The 24,587-nt window shown below is 42.9% G+C and overlaps 1 protein-coding gene across 16 annotated transcripts in view; it reads right to left on the bottom strand.

Moving 5' to 3' along the window:
• Spri (Src homology 2 domain-containing protein sprint) overlaps positions 1 to 24,587 on the bottom strand; it is a 267,117-nt gene that overhangs the window by 63,920 nt on the left and 178,610 nt on the right. For 2 of the 16 annotated variants that reach the window (XM_076426796.1, XM_076426795.1), the window contains exon 1: positions 6 to 1,382. The exons of 8 other annotated variants lie outside the window; for them this stretch is intronic. Coding sequence is in view for 2 of the 8 variants with exons in the window: in XM_076426803.1 (XP_076282918.1) it covers positions 6 to 70 (65 nt within the window). In the remaining 6 variants the exon portion in view is untranslated. Of the gene's footprint in view, positions 1 to 5; positions 1,384 to 19,291; positions 24,269 to 24,587 lie in introns of those variants that run through there. 6 more of the 16 variants (XM_076426804.1, XM_076426803.1, XM_076426798.1 and 3 more) reach the window with 6 other exon arrangements.

Below are 24,587 nucleotides of genomic sequence, written 5' to 3'. Positions count from 1 at the left end.
CTTACCAATGACCCGGCTTCCGGTCGCGTTCACTCCGATCGGTAAACCCACGACGCTGTCTCGAGACCATCCTCCGATCTCCCAATCCTCGGGAGGATGACAGAGCGTGACGTCACTGGTCCAGATCTCACTATACGTGGTGTCTCATCGACGACTGTTTTAACTACCTCCTCCTCCTCCTCCGGGGGACGGTGTGCATGCGTGACTGCGTGTGCGACCGACTCACCCGTGTGATCGATAATTAAACACGGTGAACCAAAGAGGAACCGAAACTTTCACTTCCGGCGTCCACCAACTTGGAAAACTCACCAAGGGGAGTAGAATACACTTGTTTTACTCTTTTTTATTTCAGCCGAGAAGGGTAGAAGACAACCGGCACACGAACCCGGCGCGTCAACACAACACGCTCTCAAGTATTGCACGGATAGATAGAGGACGCACAACCGACGGCGAAAGGCGCCGTGACGCCAGTCGGCGACGCACTGCCATACGGCGTCGCGACGATACGTACAGGGACGCAACTGCTGGACGTGGCCGGCGAGAGGAGACACCTAACCAGCCGGCTTCTAGCCGATCAAGGTGGGGGATGGTTAGGGCGATAGGCGCCTGCGCATTCACCAGGCTCGTGGTCTTTCCTACCTAGAGGTTGTTGCTGCACAACCGACCGCTCTTTTTCACTTCTCTCTTTTTTTTCAACGGGCTTTCTGGTTTTTCGTTTACAAAAGTACCGATTTTTTCCCGTTTCTTTAACACGTTCGTCGCCGAGCTACGCGAACGTCTGCTGCCAAACACCTTTTTTAATTGATAACGAGGAGAGGTCTCGGTTGGGGTCGCCGATTTTAGCGAAACTTTTTTTGACGAATCTAGAGCTGAAGTTAGAGCCGGAGTTTGATATCTTTGATAATTTGTTGATCACTTATTAAAATGACGATCATTGAGATTGCGAAGACGTATCCACGAGGAATTATATTAAAAAAATTTATTTCTTTGAGTGTACACAGGGTGTCTCAGCTGAAGGAGGCCACCTAAATATCTACTGCATTTGTAATGACTAGACTGCGGATCTTTGTGTAAAATAAAAATTGTATGCATGAATTGCAAGACACAGGAACCAAGTAGGAATTTATTTCTCTCTTTAGTGGTTTTATTAAGCTATGAGAAATTTATTGATACTGTTACATTCTTGTAATCTCTTTATTGTTTGAAATTACACTCACCCATTTTTGCCATAAATGCATAAAACCCGCAGTCTAGTAATGACACAAAAAACATTTGTGGAATAATTTAAATGGTATCGAAGGAGGAATATCATAGAAGAACAATTTCTTTTGTCAGGTTATTTTTTCATAGTTTTTTCCAGGTCATCGTTATTTTCTTACCGGGAAAACTTTTTTTTTTATTCCACCTTATGGTGGTTGACAAATTTATTTAAATATGATAAAAAAAAAAATGTTTTACCGAGAAAAAAATAACAACGACCTTAAAAAACTATTATTAGTATTATTATATAAAGAAAATTGTCTTTCTATGATATTCCTCCTTCGACACCATTTAGATTATGCCAAATATATCTTTTTTGTGTCATTAAAAATAAAGAAGATATTTAGGTGGCCTCCTTCAGCTGAGATACCCTGTATTATTTAACGAAAGGCTACAGATTTGGATAGTCACATTCTTGTTGCCTGATTAAGTTTGCATAAAAATTTGTTGCTTTCGATGTTCCAATAACTTTTGCTGCTCGTCGTTGTATAGCGTCGCCACTTTCTATTTTTAAATAATAAGAAAATATGAAAGTAAAGTCAAGGTTCTGCGTAAATATCCCCCAAAAAGATATTACCATTTTACTCAACAATTACTTGAGTAAGAAAATGTTTACTTCACCAAATATTTCAAGCTTATGCGGTGGTGCATCTTTTGTGATTTGCATCTATCGCTGAAAGAAACGAAGAACGAAGATTTCGCTTTCAGGAAAACGTGGTTATTAAGATTGTGAGGGGCTGTTGGCCGGAAGCTGTGGCCTCCGCGCAACTTTTCCACGTCGGAAGCTCTGAAAACCACACCGATATGTTATTTATCCGATGGTTGTGTCGACACGCACTGATTATCTTCGCGGCAACCGTCGTATTTTCACTTTAACGGCACGGCAAAGAGCACCGAGGCTTTAACAGCCGCGGAAGGAAGATTCTGTGGCATGGGAATCGCGAGCGAAGCGCAATAGGACCAGAGGTGTAAAGCAAGACCGGACCGTAATGGAAATCGGATGATGCGCTACTTAATACTCGTGCAACTGACGCGAACTGTTGCCTTCGGAGCCATGCTCGCTCTAATACTTAAAGCAATTACTGTGCCAAATTACTGTGGAAAGTGTTCGATCAAAATTACCAACACGGTGGACCGGAATCGGGCAAAGAAAGATTGTCAGCTTTGTCAAAAACCAATGTATGCCAATAGCTTCTTGAATGTACAGTTTCAGCATGAATATAAATTATAAGTCACCCATTATTTTTACAGAAGTTTGATAACAAGCAGAAATGCAAGTCTTAGAATGATCGCATTTTTCCCGGAAATTATCGTTGTTTTCATCATATTGTACTTTTTTATGGGAAATAATTTGAGCACAACTAACTACACAATGTTAAAAAAAGAGACAATGAAATTATTTTCTATTTTATTCAGTCAGAAAAATCGCAGTAGGAGGAATCGTTAATCATTTTAGATATTCTAGGTATTCAATTCTACTGGCAATAGTAGCAGACGTAACTTTAGCAGTCGTAACGAGCACATTCATAGTGCACTCACATTGCACACATGAAACACTGCACCCAGTGTCCTCTCCTCTTTTCTTTTCATCGTAATTCACATTACAGAAGAGACGCGCCACCTTCTCGGTATTCATTTCGGTATTCCGAATTGGGAGCATGGCGTCGAAATGTAAAATTTCATGCGACACTTTTTTTATTCTTCAGTTTGGACATATTTTAACGACTACCGCAACAAGTGGAGAAAAATTTTGCGAATTGACGTTTTTCTATTGTGCAGACATGACAATAGCCGCGAACAATGCCGGCAGCTTTCCCCGCAGCTATTATCTGTCATTCCTAGATCAAGTCTCGCGAAGTCGCAGCGCGGTGCTCGGTATCATTGAACACGCGTTCTGGTAGGTACAGGTGAAAAAGGAAAGGTTCGACGAGAAACGCTAAGCTCGCGCTTACAGCGCTCATCGGACGTGTACCAACATAAAACCTGTTACATAACTCGACACCATACCGGCCACGGTTTCTCGAACCACACCTCGGCACGAGTGCACAACCGATCTGGAGCTTCTGAACCGATCTAAACCGTTATTGTTATACAGGAATTACAACAATCAGGAGTAATAACATTTTTCAGAAACCCAGTATTTGAACGTTTCCGGTACGTTCTTATTGTCTTATAAATTAGACAGTGATACCATTTCATCAATGTCCTATGATGAATTGACTTTTTGCCTACGCTATACGATACGAGCTAATAGATTTATTAACTGGAACGAACCAGCGTCAGTCTTCGAGATCACCGACGTTTGTCCCATAAAGTTACATCATGTCTACTGTGTCTTGATCATAATAGCAGACACTCCCGTCCATAAATCACCGGATACTTACTTATCTTCAACAATATGGTAATTAAAGAACACGAGCATCCAGCTTGATTTGATTGTTCTATTTTGATTAGATGTAGCTATTATACGATAATATTTAAATGCAAAATTAAATATGTACATATACTATTTGAATAAATGTTGGAAAAAGAGGTTGAGAAATTGTGGGATGATTATGGACTAGAACGGGATAGATCTAGAAGCAAAATTGGAAAACAATTGCCCCACTTACAGCAAGGAGTATAACTGATTTCACACACTTTAAATCAGAACAACTTTTTTATGAATGGACCAAACGACTTTCATTTCTCTGTAAGGCTAGAAGAATTAGTTTAGTAAATGATGTGTAAAAAATATGTTGAATAAATGCATTTGGGCGGAATTGTGAAAAACAATAGTAAAAATTGATTTTTACTATAAAACTTTTTTAGCCAATAACGAAAATTCAAAAGATGTGTCTGGTCAACTGGTATAAATTATATACACTCTGAAAATTTCATTGAGATTAGTTAATTGGTTTGCGAATTATAAACGATCAAAAGTGGTAATTTGTAGTGTACCATAAAGTGGCAAGTTTTACCATTTTTGATCGTTTATAATTCGTTCAGAGCGTATATAATAATTACCAGTTGACCAGATACATCTTTTGAATTTTCGTTATTGAGCCAGCTAAAAAAGGAGTAAAAATCAATTTTTACTATTTGTAAATGCATTTTTACAAAATATTGTTTACAGATCATTTATTAATCTAATTCTTCTAGCCTTACAGAGAAATTGAAGTCGTTTGGTGCATTCATAAAAAAGTTGTTCTGATTTAAAGTGTGTGGAATCAGTTATGCTCCTTGCTGTAAATTTAAAAAATTAGAAGATATAAGAATAATAATTAAAATTTATAAAGTATAGGATATTTTGGTCAGATTTGATTTACATGTTCTGTACATTCGAAAAAATTAGCGAGTACCATTTTTATTTCATAACATAGGTCCTTCAACCCCTTGCCCAACAATAACGTGTCAGACTCGTGATGAAAATTCTGAACAGAGCCTAATGAATATCTGTATGTTATTAAATTCCCTTAAACCGAGATGAAATTCTATGTTGGTTCTGGTAATGTATAGTTATTGGAGAACATGTAGGCATGCAATAGATATTAATTTTCTCCTTTTTTAAGGAGATTACGAGCTACGAAAAAGTTCAAATCATTAAAACCGTAAAATAGATCGTGGGGTTCATAAGAAAAAATCGTCTCCATGTAAATGTACGTAGCAGGAGAGAGGCTCTCACTGCTATTGGGTACTAAAAGGATTAATACTGTAACAGCTACTGTTGATGCATGATGGTAGCAGCCAGCTGCGCTAACCTCTAGATCCCAACCTTAGGTATCTAGCTGGAATCCCATTTGGAGCGAACCCTACATTCCCGAGGCAGTCATAAAACAAAATTTTTACGGGATTCGGCGGTTTGGAAGGAACGTGAAACATTGATTCCGCGCGGACTGGCTTGACCTCGGAAGATCCACATAGATCGCGATTCCACGGGAAGGGGCTCGCAGTGTATTAGGCGAGTGGCTGTAAAAGGGCACCGGTCTCGCGGAAGAAGAAGCAAGGAAAGGTGGCGGAAGAGATTTGTGGCGTACCGGCGAGGATTTTACTGCCGCGATGGAGCGCCACTTTTCGTCTCGAAGCCTAACCCCGAATTCCCCCTTTTCCCTCTGTGTAGCGAGCTGTTCGGAAAAAACCGATCGCCTTGATTCTATAGTATACACCACAGGGAGGAGGAAGAGACACGCAGGAGAATTTCGCTGACGCAAAAACCGAAACGGCTAGAAACTTCGATCGTTTCGTACGAAAAAGAAGTTTATTGCCTCGGCTCCCGAGCAATATCCTGGAAACTGTATCTCTCTACCGACTAGGTTCCATGTGTAATTGTCTGCTACTTAATTGGTTGATCGGATCCCAACTATGAGCAAAACGACCTGTTGCCGACGAGTCGTGTTAACTTGATCTGGAAGGTTCAAAACGTTCGTTATAACTAGACTTGAATGCATTTATGATAAAAATAGGTACGTACAATTTAAACCAGTGGAAATGTTAAAAGTATTTAAGGACATCAACGTGTCAGTTTCAGCTTAATAGGATAATTCAAAGAAGAATACCATTTTTATTTGGCTCCTGTGTCTTGCAACCAATGCAAACATTTTTTATTTTGATAAAGAATTGCAGCAGATCAATTGGAACAGCTAAATGGTTCCATGGCTCGTAGGTCAATGAAGAAGCTCTTTATACTGAAGAACGTTTAGCCACATTTGGGAAGAATTTTCAACCTCAGGAACGCATGTTAAAAAATCATACACATCTGTATAGATTTTGGCAGACGGGCAGATAGCGACTTTCTATAAAAGTGTCACACAAAGAAGCGGTAGTAGACGCTTCATTCGACCGTCAGGAAATTCTTAATCGCTTGTACCGTTTTTTTATCTTCTCTATCGATTGCACCGGCACGAATATCGTGTTCGAGTCGCGAACGAAAAAATACCGAGAAATAAAACGAAAGAAGGAACTAGTAGAACTAGGTCGACAGCATCATCTTCGCCATGTTCCTGTCAGCAAGCTTCGCCCACAGGTAGATCCCACGGAGATGTAACCTGACGGTGCATTTCCACGCGAGAGATGTTTCGCCAGAAAACCGGCAAGCATTCCTGAAGGTTAACCGTCTGTCACGATGATTCTTCGTCTTCTTTATTGCGACTCGCGATCGAGAGCCACGGGTATCACGGTTCTATCAGCCGGTGAATGGAAACGGGCTCTCGCGATCGGTATTCTTGCTCCAAACGATCGCAAAAAGTCGCCGCACTCTCCAGTCGTCGACAGCGTGTAAGAATCGAATGTAATTGACAACTTCCAAGGTCCTAGAATCTTACGAAGTCCGACTGAGCAGCCTCGACGGAGTGGATAAATACTTTTAAGTATAAATACTGTATTTAAATAATTGGTTTGCTTCTGCGTTTCTGAGTTTCTAGTTGTTTTTATAAATGTACACGTAGTATATTAAATAGACAGCGAATTTTACGCATTTATGGGAAGAATGAATAAGTGTAATTTAAAAAAATAAGACTGTTAGAAAAATTGAAAAATACTGTTGTATTATTGTCAACTTATTAAACATATTAGGAAAGGAAATACGTTTCTATTTCGTTCCAGTTTGTTGCAATTCAGGCAGAATGCCTAATAATATCATAGAAAAATTGTTATTTATCTATTCTATCAATTCTATTCAAACTGGAAGTTTTACACCGAAGAATCTTCCTTTATCTGAACTCAAAATACGGGAAACTTCTTTCAAAAAAGTTTTCATAGTCCACGTTTCAACCTGTTAAAAGGTTGGCCAATATTTTCGATCCTTATTAGAAATGATATTTGCATAAACTTTCGCCGTCCGCTAATGACAAGCCACCTCGCTAGATAACGAAGAGCCAAGTGATAGAATAACAGGCAAAGAGAAAGTGTCAATTACGATTCACTTGGAAATGTCGATGTTGAACTTTCTTCCGATCAACGGCGTGCGAACAGCGGCACCGGCGGAGGGGAGATGATCGAGCACGAATTTGTCGGAGATAGAGGGCGACGGTTAAACGAAATAGTACTTAATTAATTCATTAAACGACGTTCTCCGCGGTGGGCAGAATGCGCCCTCGTTTCCATGATCTTCGCCGGGGAATCCCAGCGTATATTTCGAGCGTAGCTCGCAGACACGGTTCAGGAGAAAAGATACGTCCCCTGGGAACCGAACTGAGACTATGGGGTTGAGCTCGCTATTAAACCCACGGGATAAGACCCGGCACTTCACTCTGTACACTGGCTAATTAAATTATTCCGGAAACGCAGCAACCCGCTTCTAAAGGTCACGCACAACGGCAATAACGCACTCTGCTGGGATAGCTACCATTCAGACGTGGTGTTTCCGATAGGAATACCTAATTCTATTGTGGACCAGTTGTCTTCTATTAGCTTATTGCAACGATCACTATTGTTCCCCGAATAAACATGCACCGCTGTAAGCAACATATTCTGTGAATGAATTAGTAGTTACAGTAAAAATTGAATTTTTTGGTTGTCCACATTCTTCGTTCAGAAGATTGTCATCTCCATTCTACTGGTGTTCTTAACATCGTCGAATAGTCATTTTTAACGAACATAATACTATCGTGCTGTCTTCTCACTCGTACAAAAAGAATGCACAACAACAGCATTGATTGACATTGAGATAAAATTGATCTAAAAGTAAAATTGGATATCTTAATAAACCCTGAGGATGGAATCTTAAAGATGTACTTTAAAATGAGCAAATACTTTCCTTAAAAATTCAGAAGGGTGACAACATGTGTCAAGGTCATTGCCTCCCCTCAACGTAACATTTACCAAAAAAGATGCTTGTTAAACATTACTGTTAAAAATCGTTCCAACCGAAAGAATTGGCCGGATCCACGCAATCGGAAGCCAATCGGACAGCTCGTGGCATGTTCTCGTGACAAATACCAAATCGATTCTTCACCGCCGTATCCGTGACAATTGGCAGTGGCAGTTTCAGCTAGTACAAGTTCGTCTGGCTGCTTTATATCGTTCCGTATCTACCAAACGATTTGTTGTCTGCCGCTTCTACCCCCCTCCCCCCACGTTATCCGCCATATCTAGAGCTTCGTCTCTGTCAAACTCCGAGAACCGCAGATGTTCTGGCCACGAGCTCGCGTGGTTCGCAGAAGAAACGGCAAGAAGAAGGAACGGGATACTGTTTCCGGAAATCACATCACGTACACGGTGGCGCCCCACCTTTGGTCTTTTCTGATTGCTTTTTGAATCAGAAAGGCCGCCGCTCAGTCCGCATTGAAAATCGGGACCGACGGATTTTTGTTACGGTGAATGTCTTCGTTACTGCGTTCCGTCATCGACTTTCTCGATTCCGTCGCTTCGATGGACTCGAACAGATTCTGGAGAGAAATGGAACGACGAGGGTTGAAATTGGTCCATTGAAACGGATCTTTCTGCAAGGCGATTCGGCTAAGTGTGCCACCGAAATTGCGCGTAAACTATTTGATGTGTGAGAAATGGTTGATACGAAAGTTGTAGCAGGATACAATGGACATAATTAGTTTTTCTCTGTTTCGCTTGTGTTTATCGAGGTATGAAGGTCACGTCGAAGGAGAAATTCTAATCTTGTGGTTGAAGGGAGAATTGAATCCTGAATTTAAAAAGAAATTATAAGGACGTACGGGATGAGAATCTAATGTGAGATATTTTGTATAAATCATTCTTAATGCAAGTATGTACTGCTGAAAATGTTATATTGTTGTACAATATTACTGTGAAATTCGTAATAAGCTGAAAAGAGCTTTATTCCCGATGCACGTTGCGTAAATACAAAGCTGTAAAGTAGAATAAAATGAAAGCTGCATTTTATTGTTAATGAATAACGACGCGAATTCGATTGCGCAGGAGGCTGAAAATATTCTGCTGCCCCTTCCCACAGGAAGTAAAAGAGACCCGACCCGGCCGCAGCCAAAAAAGAAAACTGAAAACAATTTGCACCTTGTAATCGCAGTAACGGTGCACGTAATTAACGTACCTCCTTATGCGGCGGAAGAAACATACCGCTGCAACGTGAGACGGCTGTTTGCAATCTCGTCTCTGTTAATCCAACAATTACGAATTTCCCCTAGTATGATCGCTTTGCTGGAAACTATCAATTTACTTTGATTATAATTATTAGACAACTAAAACGGCCGCGTAAGCGTAGACAACTAAATGAACCTGTAAGAGTTGATCTTATATCTTGGATACATCTGGTGTATTTTTCTTGGACTGCTATTTTTTGCTATAAATAAATACACGTATTTTATGTCACGTTATTTTATATCCCCCTTCATTTCACGATAGAGTGATCACGGTAATGATTCGATACATTTCCTCTTACCTCGGCATCTGACACTAAAGTGCCCTAATAACGTTCTAATAAAAATACCGTCACAGATTTGCGCGTTTACATTATTCTACAGTGCGTATCAAAAGTAAAACTAATAAAAATTCGATTTAAAGAAAGGTTTGTATCGTAAGAATAGAATATTTTGAAAAATTGTGATTAGCTCTTTCAAGGAAATATGTACAACATATCTGAAACGCCCTGTACAGTTTATGCACACCCGTTCCTCCGGAGCCCGTCCCATTATTCCCCGCAGAAGACATAATTCATTACAGCGCCGTTTCGTTCCGCCGCGCCGCGCCGGTGTCCAAGCTGTAAGCGCGCATTTCCCAAATTGTTTAGAAAACTACGGGCGGCGAAGTATTTTGCATATTCGAGCGTCTCGCGAGGGTGAAACGCTGCAGGGGCGATTACTCTACAGCAACCGGCTCGCGTCGCGTTATAATTCTCTCCCCCGAAACCCTTCCCGCCGTCCCCGAGGGGACAATCGCAATCCGCCGAGCGGAAAACGGGGTTGGAAAAGTCGCGACTGGAAAAACCGAGTGTCCACCTCCACTATGGGTTCCTAAACTTCCAGCTGAAACCTGACAACTGTGGCCCGGAACTGTTCAGTATACTCGGAAGAACCTGACGCATCTCACCCCTAAACCTAACGTCCTTGACGCCATTCTGTTGAACTGAAAAGTAGGAAATCAAGCTTCCAAACTATTGCCACGTCCTCAAACAGTATTTCAGTGATTTTATTTGTGTTCGAGGAGGAATGATTGTTCGGGGGTGAATTAGGGTTTTTCCGGACTTCTTCGGAAGTTCGAAGTGTTCTTACACGAGAGTTCAAGTTTCGTTTCCGATTATTAGACTGCGAATTTAAATGCAAAATAAAAATATTCCACATATAAAATTGAATGAAACCTCAATAAAGATCTTATTATTGTGAAGGAATATTATTCGCATTAAGAGCTCGGTAGTGATAAAATAAATATTTCCATAATAAATAATTACCAGACTGCGGCCAAAATATAAAATTGTAAAGACATAACTCAATTGTTTGCTAATAAGAAACAGAAATTCGTAAGAGATCATAGAACAAAATATGATAAAACTTATTCTAAATGGTACAAAAATTGGCTTTCGGAACGACCTTATTTTATAGACACAGACGTGTACAAGAAGATACATTATTATATACGTATTTGTATTATATACAAAAATTATTTCGTATATCTTGGAACGGAGACTCCACATTTTTCAGACATTTCCGCTATTAACAATACAATTCTTGAAAACAGTCGGCGGACTGCCAGCATTTCCCGAGAAAATTGCAGTGACCAGAAGGACATCCCCAAGAAAACATCCTTTATCCTAACCTCTTGAACCCGGCTTTTCCCCGAGGCGCAGGACGCCCGAAGTTTTATCTTTCCCGACAAAAAATATACAGCTCGGTTAGGCGTCTCCACCATAATCCGCAAAATATACAGACCATCCTGGCATGAACCAACCGGCAGACACCCCCCGGTCCAGCGTTTAGAAAGCTCCGTGGAAAGTTTGACGAAGTTCCATCGAAATTTTCGTCGGAACACCTGAGCTCACGAACTTGTTCTCCGTTTTCGAGACGTAGTCGCCACCCACCCCTACACACCGTCCGGAAACGAAGGACCAGCGGATGTGTCGCCTGCACGCACACCCATTCTGCTCTGCTTTCCCATAGAAACGATTTTTACGAGCATAATCTCGGGGTTGTGTGCTCGATCGTTGAGCGAACGATTTCCCATGGAACGATGCCGAGCCGTGTGTTTAACGGGCACTTTATCGCTCGGTTTTCTTGTAACGCGAGGGCGCAACGAGGGTCGAACAAAATAAACGATCACTCGCGAAGAGGGAAGAGAGTTTTCTGTTTTATACTTCGAACGAATATTTTCGTAATTTCCAGCGGAACGATCAAGATAGAATATTATCCGGAATATCCAGTGGAACGATCAATAAAGAATAGAATCAACAACTGTAATTGGTACGTTATGCACACTTATGGAAAATGAAACCTCTTTCAATGATTTGCATGATGAAGAAACAAAAAGGCTACGAGCTGTAACAAACAGCAATGAAGATCCAACAAATTAATCACAAAAATGGAGAACCAAACATACTTCTATCCACTTGGTGTTTTCACTTGTTTTCATTATCTCGTAAGTCGTCGATAATTATAAAATATAAATCGCTGCTTTAAGGTAAAATTCCAATTTGTAAGAATTATGGTAGTTATTGTATATATTACTTGTTAAGTAACGAAAGGTTACTGATCTGTGAAATCCTGCTCTGAATTTCGAACCACCCTTCGGGGTTCTATACCTAAATGTTTGATCATGGAAGAATCTATGCGATCGATTCCGATGCAGCCAGACGATGAACGGTTAAACTTTTAATTAAAAAGTAACCATCGACGGCGATATACGGCTGTGGCCGTCCGCGACTGGCCTCGAGCAATTTGTGACGATATAAAAGTTCCCGGCGCTCGTTTCTGGATCGGCGGAAGCGGCGAGGGTCCGTTTTCACCCTGTTTCTTCTCTTCTCCACCTTCTTTAGTGGCAGACACATGGATTGCAGAAGCCGGCGACGTTAGACAAAAAGTTGTACCGAGATTTGGTGCTCGACACGTATGTACAGCGAGTCCAAAAAGTATTCGTAACGATTCTGTAATAATCAGATTGCGGATCTTTATGCATTTATGACTTGTGTAAATGTTCAAAGAATGCTGGAATATAAAATTCCATAGAGTTTAGTAAGATTTTTATTTGTTTTGGATCGAAAGCGACCGAGATAATGATCAGAAAAATAGAATTTATAATTGTGTTCACACATTTTTAACCGACTTCGAAAAAGGAGGAGGTTACTCAATTCGATCTGTATGTGCCTTTTTTTTCGCTTTTTTTTTTCTATGTATGTTCACCGATTACGTCGAGATGGATGGACCAATCGGAACGAAACCTTTTGCATCTTGTAGAGTATGTTCCCGGGATGGTCACGTGCAAAAAAATTTTACATTTCTTTATTAATTACGATTTTATTTGCGAAAATGTAGGGTGGTGATACCGTCGTGAACTCCGCTGAATGTTAGACATTGGGAACAGTAACGACGCGACGTCGTTACCCCGTTATCGATTGCCGCTTTCAGATATTTATAAATTACGATTTGGAATGTAACGGCTGACAGAGATAAAAAAGTGTGAAATAAAAAAAATTTTTTTTTAAAAATTAAACCGACTTCGAAAAAACGCACTACAAACAATGAAATAATTTCCATTTAATTTATGTGAATACACACAAACTTAAATACAATACAATCTTTTCGGAGGCGGCGCAAATATATTATTTAAATAAATATAAATATATTAGTATTTAGAAGAATTTAAGGATTTTCGTAATTTCCAGTGTCGAAAATCTTCAATTTTGCGCCGCCTCCGAAAAGATTGTATTGTATTTAAGTTTGTGTGTATTCGCATAAATTAAATGGAAATTATTTCATTCTTTTTAGTGCGTTTTTTCGAAGTCGGTTTAATTTTTCTTTAAAAAGTTTTTTTTCAACGGTGATTTCGCGCGTATAACGAAACCGTGAGCGTAAAAAGTCCCACAAACAGCGAAGGAACATTACAACTTGTTCGCGTGCTCTGAAAGGGATTCTAAATTGAGTTGAACGACGGACCGGTTCCCAACACTCGGAACCGATCTCACGGGACGTTTTCCGCTGAAGAAAGACCACCGATCGGAAGAATACGCGTAACACGAGGTAGCACAAAAGACTTAAAAGAGCTCTTCGTCCGAAATAAGATCACTAGATCCACCTACGGGCTGGCACACGAATAGGAAAGAGAAGTCGGTCGAAAATGAAGAATATGCTAATGAGGGCCGCGTGTCGTTGCGAATGTACTGCCGTCGTAAAAGGAAGAGGAGGCCCTCGGCCACTCGAAGAAAAGTATCTACTCGGGCCTGTCTCCCCTTTTTTTTGTCCTCTCTTACCCGGTTGGGAACAGGTTGTGGAGATCGGGCCTGAAACCGTGCTGGGGCCTTTAAAAAGAATCTACCGCCGGCCTCCTCTCCACCGCTAGGATCCCTTCCGTTGATTTAACTTCGACCGCGGACGGTTATGTCATTGCGGGCCGACCAGCATCGTCGTTGATGAACAATCGGACGCTCCACTCTCCTTTTGTTCCTGGATCTGGATCCGCACCCGTATTAACGGACCAGACAACCCGGGGAAATTGAGATTGTTCGACCGGATGCTATCTATTACCTCCCAGGCTTGGGAATTATCGAAATAAATCATTTGGGAGATAATCGTTAAGCTAATATTCTATTTGGCTAGATGTTATTTGAAATTGTCATATCGCTGCTCCGGAAGTATGATGACACAACTGCAAAAATTGAAATTTTACAGGACAAGCAAAAGAAAAATAATTCGAATTTGTCTTAATAGAATCGGCTATAGATTCGGTTTAAATCTTCTATGAGAGTAGTTTATAGACATTGTGGGTTATTATTGCAACTTTTAAGTTATTTCAATTTATAAAATAATAAATACCAGCCTCACAGTAACCAGTACCATGTAAATACGTCATTGTTCTTCTGAAAATGCATCACAAATTTTACACTTCTGTCGTTATAGGAGTAAGGAAAACAAGTAAATGTTTTGTAAGTGCAATTATGTCGATTTACAAACATCTAGTAAATGTATTTTTGAGCCCGCCAACACAGTCAATTTCACAAAACTTTACAGTTGCGTCATTATACTTCTGGAGCAACGATATGTGCCCGTAATCATGAAAGTGGTCTAAGTGAAAATTTAAAAGAAATGAGTTTATCAGTTACCTATATTTTCTTTGTCTCGATCTCGAAACAAATTCTCGTCTCGACCCGAATCGACATTTTCGGGTTCTCGCACACCTGTACCCAATATGTACATTGTTACTTGTTGTACCGATTTGCAGTGGCGGACAAAACAAAGTTTAAAATAAAATATTAAAGCTTGTCTTCTGATTTTTAATTTCATAAAAATCTGTAAACTACAAATTTAATTTGATTTAACGTAAACTAAATATGTATGAATACGTATATACTGTAATTTACTTCAGTGCAGCGGAAATAGATCTCGCTTGAGATCTGAAATGCTGAAGATAAAAAATAAAAATTTCTGTGTATGAAAAAATTCCGCAGTTATACCTAAAAACAAAACGTGTCCCAACCCTTACGACAATCCCTTACGTATTTCGTCATTATATCCGCGAGCAATTCCAGACTCGCCTGTTCGCGTATGCCGGTCGAGTTGTTCAAGAACTGTGCCATTCGTTTCCAGTGATTCTGGACATTGGGAATCAATTCCGTCGGTGTTATAGGAATAGCGAGACGCGCAAAGGTCGCTGTAAATCTCTCGTGTTCCGCGGTGGCTGCAGGGACGAGGCCACTAATGAAAGAGAAAAGGAATTTATCGGCGGTATAAATTGTCCCCGGATGTCGGACATCCGGCGGCGCTCGCATCGATCGCGTGCTCCCAGGGGAGCAAACCGCGAGACAGAGAGAGAGAGAGAGAGAGAGAGAGAGAGAGAGAGAGAGAGAGAGAAAGAGAGCGAGAGCAAAGAAAAAAAGGAAACGGTGCAAAAAAGAAAAAGATTGAACCCATGGTCCTTTATTGGTTTTCCTTGGGAGACCCGGCTCTAGCAGGGGCTAACGTTCCTTTTAATTAGGCGATCCAGGATCGGAAACGTTGCATGCAACCCCGAAAGATCGACGCGCTCGCGACACCCTGGACCGTTCATATACTAGCCGGTGCACTGCCATAACGAGCCCTCGTTAGGCCCTCGATGAGATCAACTGTTCTATTTGCTACTGACAAACGACCGTTCCTCACCGTTTGCGGCCTCGCGAACACACCGATCGAACTGTTTGCGCCGCCTCGAGAGCTGTTCCGCTCGACGTGGACCAGCTTTTCTTCGGAAACACCATCGGCTCTCGAGTGCTCTCTCCCCGACGAGCCTCGGGAGTGATTGGATTATGTTCGGACGCTTGACGAAGGATGCAATCGAGATTCCCCGATTTTATGTCCTCCGGTCGTTGATTTTATTGCTTCTTACTTCGGTACTCTTGACACGGACACGTAATCACTGTAATTCTGCAGAATAGTGGGCATAAACGTTCTTGCTACCGTCGGAGATCGAATTAGCGTTCGCTCTTGAGTGTCAGGTAACGTCGCGTCGTCACCTCCGCCGTTTCTATTCAGGTTATGCGACGTTGTTGCACGTTTGATGCATTTATGACAAAAATGAGTAGGTGCAATTTAAAACAGTAAGAACATTAGAAGAATAAAAAATGCTGTTCTATTTCGCTCCAGTTTGTTGCAAATCAGGTAGAAAGTTTTTGTTTTGCATAAAGATCCGCTGTCTAGTCATAACATATTTGACATTTTTTAATCTACTTATTTATACAGGCTTAACATGAACCGTACCGGTTACAAAATGTATCGTTTATATACATCGTTTTATAAAAATGACAAGACTGAATTTATTCAGATTGTTCACAATTTTTATAATAATACGTGCTCGAGTAAAGAAATTTATTGAATAATTTCTTTTCTAAATAATTCTATTATATCTAAATAATTTCCTATGAAAGTGGTCATTCGACTGGTCGCGGTACGATCAGTGTTAAATAAAAAAATCTTTGGTTTACATGGTGTTCGCAGATCCGCAGCCTCGTTCCTAAGCACATAAACATCAGGCACAACGGCTAAACGACGCATAAAATTCTCCAAGTATCGATAAACTGTTGTTTTTATTTTATTTTCTATCTTGAGGCCTCTTGACGTCCGCCCGTAGAAATATAAATTTGTTTCGCATCTTGCATTTCATTAAGCGAACCGAGAGATCCCGACACTGCCTCGAGTGTCGGTGTTCATTAACACTCCATAGAATTTCCGAAAAAAAGAACGTTTTACGCTGGGCGCGAAGTTACGAGGACCACTTTGATCAATTAATGACAGACCCCCGCAGCTTCCTGTTGGCTCGAGTGTCCTCTCGAATCCCCTTTCAGCGCCGCCGCGACTCGGTAGCGCGGTATTGTCGCTCGGAGTTATTAAAAGCAACAGCCCCCGGGTGCCTCCCATTGTAAAAGCGAGCGTGAACGTCGTAACCCACTTTCTTTGTCTTTTTACGACTTTCTCCGAACCTCGAGATATCGCGGGTATATCTCTTAACACCGTGTGTCACGGTGCTCGATACGAAAACTCGTTTGCCAGTTCGCGCGCAGAGATGCTGCCCGCAGATAGCCGATAATATATTCGCACGAGTATTCACGAAGTGCTTGCGTGGCTACGTGCGTAAACGCGCCAATACTAAGCCGGCACCGAATTGACCGGCTTGAATTTAAATTGAATCCGAAAGTGTCGCGATGATATTGAACGGAGAAGTTCACGGCTCCGTTCCGAGGATTCGATTGGAAACCGGGTGACACGGCCTCGGGACCACCTAAAATGGAGAAAAGCCCGTTCCCGAGGACTCAAATCTTACGACGGACGAAAATAACGTTTGCAACTACGCTTGGTATACACTTGCCGTGTGTGGTTGATGGTATTGCGCCAATGCCTCGCGCGTTTTCTGCGGACGCGCAGGTTTACGAGGCTTTTATCGTTTCATTGTGTCGGGAATCCCGCCAATCCACTCGCTACTTTATTGTGCGCCGCCTGATCCTTTCGTTCTTGTTTTTCTGCGGAAATTACGTAGGGTAATGGGTGACTGTACTTTATTTGAATATTATTCCTAATTTATCATGACTGCGGATTTGATGCATTTATGACAAAAATGAGCAGGAGAAATTTCAAACAGTTTAAATTTAAAACACTTAATTTCTCAAGATTACTAGTTCAAGAAGAAAGTTTCTATTTAGGGTAACTGCACGGACTTCTGCGGCACCACCAATAGCGTAGCAGAAGGAGAAGGTAGAGTGGGGAGACAGTAGAGGGGTAGAGTGGTGCTCATCTAGAACTACAACAAATCTATTCGATCTTGTTGTCCTTAAGGAAAATAAACTCTAGAAGAGAACAAACTAAAAGACCTCCTTAAAACCGTAAAAACTACTGCAACACAAAAAAGAGGAGTTGAATGATTCGATAGCACCAATTATTCGAGCAGCCGCTGTGACTGGAGTTGTACGTTCCGCACAATAGATGTTCAAGAGACAAACACACTGCCAAGGTTGAACGTACGGCTGTTGAAGAGCGCTTCGTCTATTTCGGTCACCATTAAATTCCCCGGTCCCTTCTTCAGGCTCGGGCAGCGACTGATGTACCGTTCTATTCTTCCTAAACTGCTTGGACCGTGTTTTTCGATCGACGGGTGCATCCGCGCCGTAGAAAATAGCCAGCAAAACAGAGAACGCCGGAATAAAACCGGCCGAATTTATTCGTGGTCACGAGCAGCACGTGGTCTCGAGTCTCGAGACGTCTACCTCTCTCTCTCTGTCTCTCTCTTCATCGTTCCTAGCACGAGATTGCGCCGTGCCGCGCGTCGGATTTAATAATCCGCCTCCCACCCCGTCATCCCCCAATTCGTCGAACCCCAGATTCGGTGGCTTAAATATGCAACGAACGATTTCTGAATGCGAAATCCCCGAAGAAACTCGACGCCACCAGATGAAGAATCGACGACTCCCGGTCTTTTCATTGACTCAACCCCTCTCACCCCCCCACAGCCACACCCTACGAACTCGATTATCTCTGAAATTAATCGGTGAAAATTAAATCCAGCCCCAATTACCGTTCGCACGGCCCCTCTTCTCTTAGACGTCCGTATTAATTATGAACTGGTAATTGTCAATCGACGCCGTGTCGGTCTCTAGGCAATGGGAGCGAGATGAATTCACGGTCGCATAACGGTCTCGCACAGCCGGGGATGATAGTGCGCAATTAATTATGCCAATTAACTCTCCGGTTTATCTGAATGCGCGATAGTAGTGCTAGTTTATGTCTTTGTCTCCCAGTCTTGGAGTTCCATTGGAAACGACGCGAACGGCTTAATATTTAACAACGCTGAATTAACAACTCTCCGCGGGCAAGTTGTCGGTTATTTTTATTACTTATGACGAAAATGAATTGGTGCAATTTAAGACAGTACAAATATTAGAAGAATTTCAAAATACTATCATATTATTTTCGACCTATCAAACATATTAACCGAGAAAATCCATTTCTATTTTACTCATTTCTTGCAATTCAGGTACAACATTGCTATTTTGCATAAAGATTCGCTGCGTCTATTTATTACGGTATCATTAAACTGCGAATCTTCATGCAGAATAAAAAATGTTAAATTCTAATAGTGCTTCTAGCATTTTACATTACACCTACTCGTTTCCGCCAGAAATGTATAAATTCCGTCGTTCAATTATTCAATTTAGAACCCTTTGCAAAAGGGTGAGTCTGGATTGCAAAACCTGTACAACTTTTAAACGAGTGAACTCCGCACACTGAAGCTTGGATTCCTCTCACTAGAATTTAAAGTTTCATCATATTCTCGTCGAATCGTATACCATTACATTCCGAAAAGCTGAAAATTGTTCCTCCGGGTGAAGGTACAGCGCACGCGTCCGAAATCGTGAATTCATTAAACGATTCTTTCCTGTCCAAAAAGATTCTGATCTTACCTGATGATGTGCTGGTTGGTGGACTGCAGCAGAATCGTGGTGTACTTGGTGATGAGCATCGTTCGGTCTCGGGAACCACGGTCGATCGACGGAGCACGATGATCTTTGGGGCGACGCTCTGCTGCCGAGTCACTGGTCTGATTCACAGACAGTCGGGTAACACGACCCTCGCTCGGTGACGACGTCCGCGGACCGGGAGCCCGCACTCGTTTCGCATAAATCGCGGCTACGAAAATCGAGCAAAACCGGCCGCGTGGATGCCGCGGAAATTCTTCCGACTATATTTAGCGGTCATATTTCCAGCGCACAAAGCGATCCGAACCGTTCCTTTCCGTTCGGTTCTTTTCAGAACGGTTTCGCGCCGTTCGCGATGAACACACCTTGACGTCACCGACGGTGATTGCAGGTCTGGGATCAGTCTCCGCACACGAATACCAATCACTCGTGACCACCTCAACACTTGGACGCGAAGAATGTCTTCTTCGGAACAAAGAACCCTCCACCACAACTTCGCGCACCAGCCTCTCGATCGTTTCTCTTCAAGATCCGATCGAGAGCTCCTCTACTTCGATCTCCCACGGGTACTGTGAAAGAACAGGCTCTCGCGTTTACGCGTTACGATCAATATTCTTGATTACTCGGCTCCTGTATCCGTTCCCCATTCAAGCTACTCGTCGAGCACGGAAACGTCACAAACATGAACCCCGGTTCTCTCGAAATCGTTTCTCCTTATCAAGCCGGCGATTCCCAGCGAGCACCTATCTCCCCTTGCCCTCTTTAAAGACGCATACCATCCGTTTACGACGAAAACTGACGTCACCCGCTGCGCCAGAGAACGATCCCAGCTCCCTTCTTCGCCTGCTTCGCCAACCACAGACGACGCTTATCAACGTCAAGCTTTATTGTTCCTCGCCTTTGTTGATATTCCGGAGCAGCTGCTCTTCCCAGGAAAAGGCGGTTCGAACGGTCAGGTGTTCGCGATGCTCTCGCCTCGCGTTCAACTCGGGAACGCGAGTCTCAAGGTTCTGCGACACCGGTTAGGCATGACTGATAGCGGCAGGTGCGACGATCCGTTCGAACGCCGGCGAAACGCGGCGCCACTATTCTATTATTACCTGTTGCAGAATTTCGCTAGTCTTGACGCTGGTCAGGCATGCAGTCCCGGCGATGTTTCCGGTTTGTGGAAGAAATATCGAATAAGGGAACGCCGGGGAAAATCGAGAGCACCTAGGGTGCAGGTAGCGAAGAAGAACTAGAGTTCCAGTGACGCTCGCAGTGTCAAGGTCTTTGAGATTAGAATAATTTTTCAGTCATCCTTCTCCATAACGTATATATGTAGAAATTTCCTACATTTATTTGACCTTCTCCCTCGAGGAGATATTTTAAACAGCCACTTCTCGTCTTCGCTTTCCACAAGAGGCAATGGAGTGTCGTGCGTCTCCTTAGCTGTTCGTCAATAATTTATCGCAGTCATTGAACAAGCCAGTTCTCAAGGAGCCAGCAGTCCGCGAGGATTAGCACAATGTTAGTGATCTAGCCGACAAGGTTAGCGTACCGCAGCTTCCGCTCGAAAAGCTGCGGACGGTGGGCAGGTGGCCGGCAACTGGTTCACGGTGTTCGACAGCAGCGGCCGCCGGTCCTCGTCAGCCAGCTCGCTCGGAAGTGATCTATTCAATAAACATTCCTGGCCAGCTCTCTCGGGCTTAATCGGTGTCAACGAAGGACAGGCGACGCGACACACGCGAACGATAAACTCCGTCGCGTTTATCGATGACGCGTGCGTTTCTAGAAGCGCTGTTCTCGGGTCGATGCGAAAGAGAAGCTACAAGCTAGAGCCTCGTACGAGAACTGTCGCCCGTGGACAATACATTCGTAATGACTCCGCCCGAGCCAGACCCCCGGAGATGACCTCGGATATCGTCGGCTCCTATCTTACCTCGTAAACCGGCAACGACTCTCTCTCGGTCCAGCTCTCGATCACGAACCAATACGTCCGTATCGATCCCACGGAATCGAGACCGACAGACTTCTCTTCATTCGGAAGCCGAGTTTCCGTTGCGCCGTCTTCTTCTCGCGGAGGATCGAGTCTAGATCGCTGATCGACCGTCCCCGACTCGCGGCTCTCCGCTTCGAATTGATTTCATGCTCGATCGCGCTCGAGTCTGGGTCATCCGCGGTAACTTTCGAACACGCTCCAGCCCCGGAAACACGCAGGACCGAGGACGCGGGTATTCTAGCAGGCTCCGGGGAACGGTCGCGACGCCATTCGCGTGGATCATCGCCGAGGGATCGCGCCGAATTTCTCCTCTCGCTTCTCCGAGCTCCTTCAGAAGAAAGATCGATCAATCAGTGATATCGATTACCGTCAGGCCAACAAAGAAACAGGAAAGAGAGGATCGGAATTTCTGCGTGCACATCTCGCGTCAACTTTCACACTCGGATCCACGGCGCCAACGGCCTCTCCCGATCGAGCATTTCAACGTCAATCAATAGCATCGATTACCGTCAGGCCAACAAAGAAACAGGAAAGGGAGGATCGGAATTTCACGAGTCGATTCGGCTGAAATTCGGCGTGCATCCACGGCGCCAGTAGCCTCTGCCAGCCAAGGTTGCTCGATTAACTGTACCCCGTTTCGATATCGATCACTGTCTACTTCGGGGAGGAACAAATGAAATCGGTTGTATTCCGATCAGTCGACTTTTACTAGCACTTTCACACTCTCGGTAGACCGTGTTCATCCGATCAGAAGCTTCGCCCGAAGTCGCGGAGCAACAGGATATTGTCCGGTGGGTCCGCGTCGAAACGTGCCGAGCGGTACCGGAATCCGGAAGGTTGTCGGGAGAGTCCAGTGACCTTGAGAGCGAGATGTCCGATCGAGGAACCGCGATCCCGAATATCCTCGGTCGATCCTCCGGCGGAGGATTGTTCGTAGACGGGCCAGACAAAGGGATTCGAATGTGCTGCCTGGCTGCCGGTCGCGAATGGACTGCGGCACCACCGTGGCTTAAACACTATAGTCGAGACTGCACTGCGTGGACTTTAGCTGCAGCACACCGTGGCTCTCCGTCCGCTTACGCGGCCGCGACCGCCTATAGTCCTCTATCCGCCAGCGTTGTGTATGCTGGGAATATAGTGGGTACTGTACACGTATAGGTGGATATATCGCGCGGCGGGCCTCTCGATCCTTGCTCGAGGAGAGTTTCGAGAGTGACGGAGGAGAGGACGAAGGTTCCTTCGGCTTCAGCTTCGGCTTCGGCTTCGGCTTCGGCTACCTCCTCGTTCTCTCGGCGGCCACGTGTGCGTCGGGTTTCCTCGGTGCACACGCCCGCCCGTGACTCTGTTCAACTCTGTTGCAGGGGGGACTGCACTCTCAGGGAGTGCGCGCATCGCACACTCTATGCATGTACACCGGAGTCACCAACGGAAGAAGCACGTAGCCACATCGACTATGCGACGCCTACTCGGCCCAGCCAGGTGGGGGTGCTAACAGTTTCGTGAGATCCAGGAACACACCAGGTTCCGAGCGGATTTTCAGCGGAACCCACGGATTTTTAACCCTGCGAGGAGGGAACGCTCGCGGAATACCTTTTGACCCACTTTTCACGCTTCGATGTGTGCATCTATAGGGTGACCCCGGTTACTTTGACCCTCCGCGGTCTACAGGTGAACGTGAAATTGTACGTACTCATGGAATTGTAGTAGTCGTACAGATACGATGAACCTAGTTCGTCTCAAATCATGAGAAGTAAGGTAGTACGCCCACCAATATTTTATTAGGTGAAGCTAAGACCACCAATTTCCTGGACAGAAGCAGTTTTCTTGCAAAAAAATACCTTCTTAAGTGCTTTTCACTTAGAGATCTAGTATCAAATAAAATTCTTTTTGGCAGCAATACTAATCTCATAACGTTATTTTCTAATAGTAGAGTAAAGCACTCGCTTTTATTCGAAAGTCTCATTAATATCTCTGAACTTCTCGAAGGTATCTCGACAAATGAAAGGCATCCTATATACTCCAGCAATTACAGATCTTTAGTTGACATCCCACTCTGTGACCTTGAATTGGGTAAATCTATAAAGAACTCGGTCTACCCTAATGCTATCTTAAAGGACTTTATTGAGTCGGCCCCTCCGCAAACGATTGAGATTTACACAGATGGCAGTAAAACAGAAAATGCACAGTCAGTGGGGGCAGCTTATTACTCCCCACAATTAAATATGAGCCAAAAAATTAGCCTACATAGACAAGCGTCGCTATTTACAGCAGAATGTTTCGCAATTAATCGAGCTTTAGATGTGGTTAGCTCCCACACTGATTCGAACTTTCTCATTTTTTCAGATTCACAAAGTGTAATCAAAGCCTTACAAAAACCTTTGTTGAATTCGCGATGTAACAAACTGCTCTTAGAAATTAAGAACAAATATTGCAATTTTATATCCTGCACTAGTAATACTAAATTTGTAAAATTTATCTGGATCCCTGCGCACATTGGCTTAGTAGGCAATGAAAAGGCTGATTCGTTAGCCAAAGAAGCTACAGAATCGGGAACCGTATCGAACGTCAAAATACCGTTTACCGATTTCGTTAGCGATTTTAAATATCAAATGAGAATGTCATCGAATGATAGAATTAAGACTGAAGGCTTACATAAAGGTGTATATTTTTTTCGACATTTTTTTAGCGACTCCAGAATACCTTGGTTTTCTAGTCTCAATTTACCGAGAGATTTTGTTACACTTGTTAACAGGAGCCGCTCACATCATTATAATTTAAATGCCCCCCTGGCGAGAGTACGCTTCATTTCGGATGGTTCTTGCGAATGCGGAGCGGAGGCTCAGGATCTCAATCATATCATCTGGCAATGTCCAGAATATGATTCAGAACGAGAACACCTGTTTGAACTGCTCCTTAATCGTAAACACTATCCTCCCTACACTATTAATTTTTTTCTAAGCGCACTAGATATTACAGCGCTAATGTTTATTTTTAACTTTATTAAAAAATGTAAGATTAGGATTTAGCGCCTAACGTTTATACTATATGTATAATTCCACTTTATACATACTATGTGTTATATGTATACTTCTCTATCTTTTTGTATAATGTCATAATAATGTATGCTATATAAACCAAACTAGGTTTACGGCATCAATAAATAAATAATTAATCATGAGAAGTCGTTTTTATACGTGAACAACGAATCGTGATCTGTTTTTATCAGATATAGCATGGTTTTAAAAGGTTATAGGTGTATTTGCAAAATATTGACCTTGGAAATCATGAAAAAAAGAGGTG

Source organism: Lasioglossum baleicum, chromosome 7 (assembly GCF_051020765.1).
Source record: "Lasioglossum baleicum chromosome 7, iyLasBale1, whole genome shotgun sequence".
Taxonomy (NCBI): domain Eukaryota; kingdom Metazoa; phylum Arthropoda; class Insecta; order Hymenoptera; family Halictidae; genus Lasioglossum; species Lasioglossum baleicum.
Note: the sequence above shows the minus strand (reverse complement) of the source record. Positions and strands in the feature narration are given on the sequence as shown.